This window comes from Triticum aestivum, chromosome 4A, assembly GCF_018294505.1.
Source record: "Triticum aestivum cultivar Chinese Spring chromosome 4A, IWGSC CS RefSeq v2.1, whole genome shotgun sequence".
In the NCBI taxonomy this organism is placed as follows: domain Eukaryota; kingdom Viridiplantae; phylum Streptophyta; class Magnoliopsida; order Poales; family Poaceae; genus Triticum; species Triticum aestivum.
The window spans coordinates 445,749,522-445,760,038 of NC_057803.1; the positions used below are offsets into that span (position 1 = coordinate 445,749,522).

At 39.4% G+C, this 10,517-nt stretch overlaps 1 protein-coding gene across 1 annotated transcript; it reads left to right on the forward strand.

Moving 5' to 3' along the window:
* Positions 1-3,824: 3,824 nt before the first annotated feature.
* LOC123086267 (uncharacterized) lies at positions 3,825-6,505 on the forward strand. The gene is made up of 4 exons (XM_044507978.1): positions 3,825-4,200; positions 5,375-5,471; positions 5,615-5,674; positions 6,236-6,505. The coding sequence occupies exons 1-4, from the start codon at positions 3,881-3,883 to the stop codon at positions 6,314-6,316; spliced, it is 558 nt and encodes a 185-aa protein (XP_044363913.1). The 5' UTR covers positions 3,825-3,880; the 3' UTR covers positions 6,317-6,505.
* The last annotated feature ends 4,012 nt before the right edge of the window (positions 6,506-10,517 follow it).

Below are 10,517 nucleotides of genomic sequence, written 5' to 3' on the forward strand. Positions count from 1 at the left end.
AGAATCCACTAACAAGGTTGATCAAGTCTTGTTAACAAACTCATTCCGATAATCATGGAACCGGAGAAATTTCGAATAACACTATGTTACCTCAACGGGGATATGGACATCCCCAACAATAAGTATATCATATTTCTTTTTGACAGTAGGAAGAGGAAATTCAAAACCTCCAAATATAATCGATGGAATTTTTCCAATAGAGTTGATACTATAAAATTGAGGTTGTTTCCTCGGAAAGTGCACCGTATGCTCATTACCATTAACATGAAAAGTGACATTGCCTTTGTTACAATCAATAACAGCCCCTGCAGTATTAAGGAAAGGTCTTCCAAGAATAATAGACATACTATCATCCTCGGGAATATCAAGAATAACAAAGTCCGTTAAAATAGTAACGTTTGCAACCACAACAGGCACATCCTCACAAATACCGACAGGTATAGCAGTTGATTTATCAGCCATTTGAAAAGATATTTCAGTAGGTGTCAACTTATTCAAGTCAAGTCTACGATATAAAGAGAGAGGCATAACACTAACACCGGCTCCAAGATCACATAAAGCAGTTTTAACATAATTTCTTTTAATGGAGCATGGTATAGTAGGTACTCATGGATCTCCAAGTTCCTTTGGTATTCCACCCTTAAAAGCGTAATTAGCAAGCATGGTGGAAATTTCAGCCTCCGGTATCTTTCTTTTATTAGTAATGATATCCTTCATATACTTAGCATAAGGATTTGTTTTGAGCACATCAGTCAATCGCATACGCAAAAAGATAGGTCTAATCATTTCAGCAAAGTGCTCAAAATCCCATGGTTCTCTTTCTTTACCATGTTTCCTAGCAACGAAGTCTCTTTTATCATAACGTTGATTCTTTGATTGTGGGTTATCAAGATCAACAGCAGGTTCAACTTCTACATCACTATCATTACTAGATTGAGCATCATCATGAACATCATCATTAACATTTTCACTAGGTCCATGTTCATTACCAGATTGTGTTTCAGCATCAGACATAGAGATATCATTTGGATTATCAGGTGGTTCAGCAATAGGTTCACTAGAAGTTTGCACAGTTCTATCATTTTTCTTTTTCTTCCTTTTAGAAGAGCTAGGTGCATCAATATTATTTCTTTGGGAATCTTGCTCGATTCTCTTAGGGTGGCCTTCAGGATACAAAGGTTCCTAAGTCATTCTACCAGTTCTAGTAGCCACTCTAATAGCATAATTATTTTTCTTACTATTCATTTCATCAAGCATTTCTTTCTGAGCTTTAAGTACTTGTTCTACTTGAGTGGTAACCATAGAAGCATGTTTGCTAACAAGTTTAAGTTCACCTCTAATATTATCCATATAATCACTCAAGCGTTTAATCATAAAGGTATTCTGCTTTAATTGTCTACCAAAATAAGCATTAAAGTCATCTTGCTTAAACATAAAGTCATCAAACTCATCCAAGCACTGACTAGCAATTTTAGTAGGAGGGACTTCAACTTTATCATATCTATAGAGAGAATTTACCTTTACTACCTGTGTCGGGATATCGGGAGGTTCTTCAGTAAATAAGTAATTGAGATCATATACTTCTTCAACAGGCGGTAAATTAAGACCATGTATTTCTTCAATAGGAGGTAAATTCTTAACATCTTCAGCTTTAATACCTTTTTCTTTCATAGATTTCTTTGCCTCTTGCATATCTTCGGGACTGAGAAATAGAACACCTCTCTTCTTCGGAGTTGGTTTAGGAATAGGCTCAGTAATTGGCTCAGGAGCTGGCTCGGGAGGTGGCTCAGGAGGTGCCCAATTTTTTTCATTTGCCAACATATTATTCAATAAAATTTCAGCGTCATCCGGTGTTCTTTCCCTGAAAAGAGAACCAGCACAACTATCCAGGTAATCTCTCGAAGCATCAGTTAGTCCATTATAAAAGATATCAAATATTTCAGGTTTCTTAAGAGGATGATCAGGCAAAGCATTAAGTAACTTGAGAAGCCTCCCCCAAGCTTGTGGGAGACTCTCTTCTTCAATTTGCACAAAATTGTATATTTTCCTCAAAGCAGCTTGTTTCTTATGAGCAGGGAAATATTTAGCAGAGAAGTAATAAATCATATCCTGGGGACTTTGCACACAGGCAGGATCAAGAGAATTAAACCATTTCTTAGCATCACCCTTTAATGAGAACGGAAATATTTTGAGTATATAAAAGTGGCGCGATCTCAGATTATTAGTAAACAGGGCAGCTATTTCATCTAACTTACGAAGATGTGCCACAACAGTTTCAGATTCATAGCCATAAAAAGGATCAGATTCAACCAAAGTAATTATATCTGGATCAACAGTAATATCATAATAATCCTGATCAAGAACACAGATAGGCGAAGTAGCAAAAGCAGGGTCGGGTCTCATCCTACCTCTAAAAGATTCCTTACTCCACTTAATTAGTAACCTCTTACGTTCAGGTTTATCTGGGCAAGCAAGAATAGGTTCATAAGATTCATTATTAAAAAGATAACCCTCAGGAATAATAGGCATAGGTTCATCATCACTAACATCATCGTGTTCAGGTTCATTAATTTCTCTATCTCTAGACTTAGAAATTTGCTCATCTAGAAATTCACCAAGTGGCACAGTAGTATCAAGCATAGAAGTAGTTTCATCATAAGTATCATGCATAGCAGAAGTGGCATCATCAATAACATGCGACATATCAGAATCCCATGGGTGTAGAAGGTTTGGGGATTATGAGCCGGATGGGACATTGATGATTGCGGCTGGCTTGGATAGGGAAGGTAGAGATAGTAAGTGAAGAGGAGCAGGAGAACGAAGATGAAGAAGAATAGTGGTTTATAGGCAGAAAAAAAATCAAGAATGTTGCTTAATGTGCATGAAGATCCAAACAATGTATGTTTGACACGATTAAAGTTGACTCATGTCGAGCCTCAGGGTGGTGGTGGAGCAGTCATGGCGGACGGTTGGTTGCGGCCACCGTGTAGTTGTGGAGCTGGTCCTGGGAGAGAGGTGGTCGACGAGCCCGTGCTGGAAGAAAAGTGCTGCCCGTAGGCAAGGTAGGGTGGATGGTGACCATCACGGTGTTTCCAAGTGAGCGAGGCGTCCGCCATCGCGCAACCAAAGAAGTCAAAGTCTGTGTCAAGATTGGCCACCGTGGTTGGCGTGAAAGTGGATGGACCCGAAGGCCGGTGAGAAAGACATTTTTATTATACTTGCTCAAATATCGTGCGAATGAAACTAAAGATAACATTTCTGATATTGTGCGAGATTCTTTTAAACGCATCAAATATATATTAATTTGTAACAGATTTTTAGTTGGATCATTGCTTTATATGTATGCATTGTCAAATTGCCTTTTGTTAACAATTTTTAATGTAAGTGAAGCAGACTTAAATTATTACTCAATTATGCCCGTGCTATTTTTTTTTACATGTGAAATATAACATACATTATATTTACATAATTCCAGCAAAATATTTCAAAAGCCCGTGATAACACACGGCGGGCATTCTACTAGTTATTATAGGTCATGCCTTTTTGGAGGACGATTTTTTTTGCCCCTCTGTAAGTCTGTGAGATGTAATTATCTGTGGGGCTTGTTTGGCCCCAGCCGGTGTTAGTGGAAGCAGGTCTCTGAGTTCGAAAAAAAAGAAAGATCTACTCATGGACATTGCCGAAACATGAACGTGGCGTGGGTTGTGAAGCGGAAACGGCCCATGTTCCTTCATCTCCCGCCCCTACTGCCCAATTGGCGGGAAACTCTCTCCCACGCGCGCCCTTTTCACATTCTCCACCATCTTCTTCTATAAGATACAATCTCTTTCCTCCGCGAAAACCGAAGAGCCAAACACCCACCCAGTCCACTAACCAAGCGATGCCTCCCAAGCGCAAGTCCCCGGTTGCGACGGCGGCGGCCCCCGCAATGCCGCCTAGGATGACCCGGAGCATGGCCGCCGGGAAGCGGGGCGCCGACGCTCCGGCCAAAAAGGAGGAAGCACAGGCGGCGCCGGCGGCGGCCGCGGAGAAGGGGAGGAAGAAGGCCAAGAAGGAGGTGTCTGCGGTGGCGAAGGAGGTGGAGACGGTACTGTCGCCTCCTGCAGCGCCCAAGCAGAAGGTGAAAAAAAATGCCAAGAAGGAGGTGGTGGCGGGCGGTGCCGGCGCTGAAAACGGGAAGCGCGTCATCGTCGAGGCTTGGTAAGTGCTTGCGCCGGTGCACGTGACGGTTAGGTTTAGCTTTTTGTGACCATGGATGATTTTAACTGATTTTGTGTCGGATTTAACGGGACTTTTGGTACGATTAATGAATGAAAAAGGTGTTGTTTAAGATTATTATTTCGTAGTTTAGATGGGGAAAAGGTTGAAACTGATTTTAGGGGGAAGATGAACGGAGCGACATTAAGCAGATCTGTTATTTTCACTTTTTTTTTAATTATATATGCTGCTGCTTGTAGATGGTTCCACACAGGAACTACTTCTACTCTTCTTGAATCTCATCACATATTCACTCTGTAGTTAACCGTGGCAAAAATCAAAATATGTGATTTAAATGGTATGCATCATGCATGATCATGATCAAATATGTATTGCATGCGTTCCAATTTGTAAATAAATATAGTATAATATGATTCACAAGTCGGAATATACTAGGCTACTGTTCTAAAATGTGATTAATAATATGAAAACATCAGCTGAAAATGTAAGTTTCATTCTGCCAGTTGCCATCTTAACCACCATCCAAAGTCCAAACATCATGTTGGATTAAATACGTCCATTAAGCTGGCTTGGAGATTCATCTATCTTTGCAACACTTGCTAACTTGTTGAATAGTTAGCACCGAAAGAAGGTTACACCATCTTCTTTTTCTGGTTCTAAAAATTCCTCTCCTTTGGTGGCTTTCTAACAACAGTCTTTTTGTTTCTTTCACACCAATTTCAATGGAAAGATTAAATGATTTTCAGTAGCAAGGGTGGTAGAATACCCCATTCGCGCTCTCTTTAATTGCACCTTTCCATTACTGTAATTTGATATATGGCAACTACACCCAAAACAACCTGTTCTTTATTGTTTCTTGGAGATATTTCTCTTCTTATGTAGGAAACTGGAGTAGTGAATTATAGTTGGCTGGGTGCAACCATTGTTCTGTATCATCTACTAAAAAACCATTGTTTTCTACCTTGATACTCAAAATATTTCTGACATGGTTACATTTGATCTGGACATACCTTAGACTCAAAGCATGTACTTCAATATCCTTGGTCATTTAAATAATCTGCAAGACTTCTCCAGCTGTCTGTATGTAAACTCAATAAGCTCTGCAGTTATGGTTGTTTTTTCGTCTTACTGATTGCTTGTTTGTTGAACTCTCCAGCACCCAGTGCCAACAGTTCAAGAGAAGAGCTTTAAAGGTGAAGGAGGATCTTGAAAGTGCTGTCCCTGGGGTTTCTGTGACAATCAACCCTGAAAAGGTACCTTCACTGTGTTTCATCTACATAATCATCAACTTTGCCACATCTTTTTTGGCATATTTTTCGTGTATATTGATCTTTTAATTGGCATTTTTTCGTGTATATCTACACCTGAATTGACATATCTTTCTGTCTTTTTTCAGCCACGCCGTGGATGCCTCGAGATACGGGAGGAAGGTGGTGATGTGTTCATTTCACTGCTGGTAATCTTAACTGTCTCTGGGTTAATTTCTGAACCATACTACACTGATCAGATAACAAAGAACCTCATTTTCCTGTGAAAGCTTGCTAACTACTCCCTCCGTTCTAAAATAGATGACCCAACTTTGTACTAACTTTAGTACAAAGTTGTGTCATCTATTTTGGAACCGAGGGAGTATTTCTCCGTCCCAAAATTCTTGTCTTAGATTCGTCTAGAACTCTAGATACGGATGTAAGAAATACTAAAACATGACTTGATACATTCGTATTTAGACAAATTTAAGACAAGAATTTTAGAACAAAGGGAGTAGTATAATCCATATTCTTTGTTTGTTCCAGTCTGATGGTTTCATACTCCCTCTGTCCAAAAATACTTGTCATTAAAATGGATAAAAAGAGATGTATCTAGAACTAAAATATATCTAGATACATTCCCTTTTAACCATTTTGATGACAAGTATTTCTGGACGGAGGGAGTACTAGCCAACAATTTAGAGAACCTAAACTTGTTGCACAGCTTGATGCCACTCCAAATATTTTTAATGCTGAAAATTGACATGCAGAACATGCCACGGCCCTTCAACAAGATGAGGGAGCTCGACATGGACAAGGTTACCAAGGACATTGCCCAGAAAATTGCTTGAATCTGACGTGGCATTAATGTATGGATGCCCTCCTTTTGCAATTGAAGTTTAGGGCTTATTTTGTGTGGGAACTTGGTATTGCAGTGGCCGTAGAATGTGGGATCAGTGTTTCGTTATTGTGTCCTATGTGGGCTAAGACATGCTGAAATTATCGCAGTGGCAATGGATATTACTCCTCCCTTGGTTGCCCTTGTGTTATGTGCTTCCTGTCCTGAAGCCTTGGTTGGTCTTAATATTTGAGTACCTATATGTTCTACGTTTCCAGCCGATGCTGTAACCTTTCTATGACAAATTGGTCAACTGAGAGATATAACTCACAAATAGTCCTTGTGCAGTAACATTGTCTCCTTTCTATGACAAATTGGTCAACTGAGAGATATAACTCACAAATAGTCCTTGTGCAGTAACATTGTCTTCTTTCAACGTATAAACAAGCTTGTCGCTTGTTTTTTTTTTTGAAAAAGGAGACTCTTTGGCCTCTGCATCAGAACAATGCATACAGCCACATTTATTAAAAAGTAAATGAGGTTCAACAAGGTAAGTCTGAAAACAAAAAAGAACGGTTAGCTCATACAGAGCCTCAATGCTGATAACAGAATGCGCAAGAAACCACAACTGGCTGGCAAAATAGAAGATAGGTAAACTAATCGTCTATCCTATTACATGACTAAAACTAGAAGGGGACGCATGCTTTGTTGTGCCTCCAATGGGTCGGCACACTTCTTCTGCCTTTGTTTGCACGGACAAAAATCATGGCCTATTGTGGTGACAGAGACACACTGATGTCTGTTTTGCTGTCTATTTTGATTCATTTTCAGCCCAAATTTTGACTTGGTTTATGTCTGCGTGGACACGCCGCGGACACCCGCCCATCAGTGGCATACCATCCTCACTCTACCCTTTCCTTTTCCAAATCTCGCGCCTAACAACAACAAAGAAGTCTTTAGTCCCAAACGAGTTGTGATAGGCTAGAGATGAAACTCATAAGATCTGTCACATGGATAGCAAACTTCCACGCATCCATTGTCCATGGCTAGTTCTCTGGTGATACTCTAGTCCTTCATATCTTTCTTTATGGACTCCTTTCATGTTAAGTTTGGCCTACCCCGACCTCTCTTTAGATGTCTGCTATGCACCGACGCTTCTGGAGGCATGCGCTGAATATGCCTAAACCATCTCAAACGATATTGGACAAGCTTCTCTTCAATTTGTGCTACCCCAACTCTATCTCATATATCATCATTTTGGACTCGGTCCTTCCTTGTGTGGCCACACATCCACCTCAACATGCACATCTTCGTCACACCTAACTGCCGAAGATGTCGCCTTTTAGTCGATCAACACTCAACGCCATCCAACATTGCAGGTCGAACTGACATCCTATTGGCACTCTCTTGTCACAGAGAATGCCGGAAGCTTGACGCCACTTCATTCATCCGGCTTTGATTCGATACTTCACATCTTCATCGACATCCCCATCGTTCTGCAGCATTGACCCCAAATATCAAAAGCTGTCCTTCCGAGGCACCACCTGCCCATCAAGGCTAACCTCCTCCTCCTCCTCGTGTCTAGTTGCAGTAAAAGCGCACCTCATGTACTCAGTTTTAGTTCTACTAAGTCTAAAACCGTTTGATTTCAAGGTTTGTCTTCATAGCTCTAACTTCCTACTGACCCTCGTCTCACTATCATCGACTAGCACCACATCATCTGCAAAAAGCATACACCGTGGGATATCTCGTTGTATATCTCTCGTGACCTCATCACCAAAGTAAAAAGATAAGGGCTCAGAGCTGACCCTAATGCAGTCCTATTTTAATTGGGAAGTCGCCAGTGCCACTATCACTTGTTCGAACACTTGTCACAATATTGTCGTACATGTCCTTGATGAGGGTAATGTACTTTGCTGGGACTTTGTGTTTCTCCAAGGCCCACCACATGATATTCCGCAGTATCTTATCGTAGGCCTTGTCTAAGTCGATGAACACCATATGCAGGTCCTTCTTTTGCTCCATACTAGAACTATGCCCGTGTGTTGTAACAAGATATAAATATTCTAGTACGTTAGCTTGTGACTTAGCTGTCAATAATAATACGATTGTGTAAATAAATGTTCATCAAATTCTGACTGTGAATTACCTTATATTTTGATTAGAACTTTGGTAAGTAAATTAAAGTGGAATTGAAGGTAAGTAAATTAAAGTGATTGATTATCATATACATGGAAGATTGAACGAATGGGTGGTGAAAAGAAAGGTTAAATGGGAACCTTACGTTCCTTTTAAGTTTTTTAGGGAAACATTCTTTTTAAGTAGTAGAGATATCTATCCATGAGTTGTCGTACCAAGAAAATGGCGCCCACGCAGCCGCTCCCATGGGCTGGCCCAACAACGTGCTGGTAGCTCCCACAATCATACATTCGCTCGCTCGCTTAGTCCCCTAAAAAAAGAATTTGCTTGCTCGGTCAACAATTGACCGATCAACCATATTTTTGAAAAAATCAAAAATATCATGAATTAAAAAATGTTCATCGAATTTGAGAAAAAGTTCATCATTTTTCAAAAAAAGTTCATTGATTTTGGAAAAAATCATTGATTTTGAAAAAGAGTTCATCATTTTTTAAAAGCACACAAATTTAATAAATTTCATCAAATTTGGAAAAAAGTTCATCTATTTTGAAAAACAATTCTCAAATATTAAAAAGCTCATCAATTTTGGAAAAAGGTCATCGTTATTGAAACAAAATGTGCATTTTGAAAAAGAAAAAGTAAAACATAATTTTTGTTAAAAAATAGGAAAAAATAAAACTGGTCCAAAAAAACAAAATTAAACAAATAAAAAGAAATAGAAAAAATAGAAACAAAAAGGGTGGGCTAAGAGCGCGCCACTCTTACCCGCCGTCATGTGTCGCACTCTGGGCGTTCTCTTTAATTTTTGTTTCTTTTTATTTTTCCACACATTTTCGTCTTTTTGGTTTTCCTTAGGTTTTAGAACAAAAAAATTGATTTTTTCCATGAATAAACTCGTCCTTTTCCTTTCATGAGAGGTATAAATTTATTTCTCATGCAGGAACGGATTTGCTTTTGCGAGAGGCACAACTGTGCCTCTCGGATTTGCTTCTGTGAGAGGCACAACTAAACACGTTTTTTCCTTCCGCGAGAGGCACAGTCGTGCTTTTCTCGAAAAAACACGTTTTTCCTTTCGTGAGAGGCATGGATTTGCTTTCGCGAAAAATATGTTTTTTCCTTCCTCGAAACGAAAAATGTGTTTTCTTTTTTTCCCTGCGAGAGACACAGATTTACGCTTCCGCGAGAGGCACATTCGTGCCTCTTTTTGAAAGGAAAAAATGCTCCCGGCTTGACTTTTTCGTCTATTTTTTTCGTGAAAACCTATTAACATGTGATCTACTTTTGAAGATCTAGGCGCAAGGAATTCAACGGTGAAAACGGTTCCAGATTTGAAGACACGGTTTAAGAGATAAAGCGTTTTGAATAAATGGATCTATGAAAAAAGAAAAACTCTTAGATTGTAACAGGTAGCTCACATGCACCATTTATCACAACTTTGAAAGATGGAAGTGACCTTTGTAAGAGTGTTTGGTTAGGGAACAAAGTGGAATGAAATGTCGTGGTTCCATGACATTTTGTTCCACTAGAAATGGGTTGGTTCCGTTTTTATGTTTGGTTGGACAAATAGGTGTAATAGAATGGTTCCATTATTCGATAAAGATAATGTCACGTATATGCATAATTGTCACAAGTCTTTGTATTTTTAACACATAATAAAAAAGTGCCAAACAAAATACTCCCTCCATTCCACAATGTAGTGCTTCCTCTATCTCCGTGTTTTAACTTTGACCGTAAATTTAACTATTTAGACCGATTGGGGCGGGAGCAAAAATTATATCAGTGAATTCGTATTCCAAATAAGTTTTCAATTATATATATTTTTCTCCCGCCGCAGTTGGTCTCGTTGATTAAATTTATGGTTAAAGTTGGACCTCGGGAAGCGCGGACGCACTATATTTTGGAATGGAGGGAGTACTAGTTATCACTCATATACATGTCAAAAATCTGTCAAAACACTGGCCTAAAAGTTGCCAAAATACAAGTCGTGCATTCATATTCATGTCAAAATACAAGTCATCCATCCATATGGATGTCAAAAAATCTGTCAAAATAGAAGAACGTGGGGCAGGCACGGG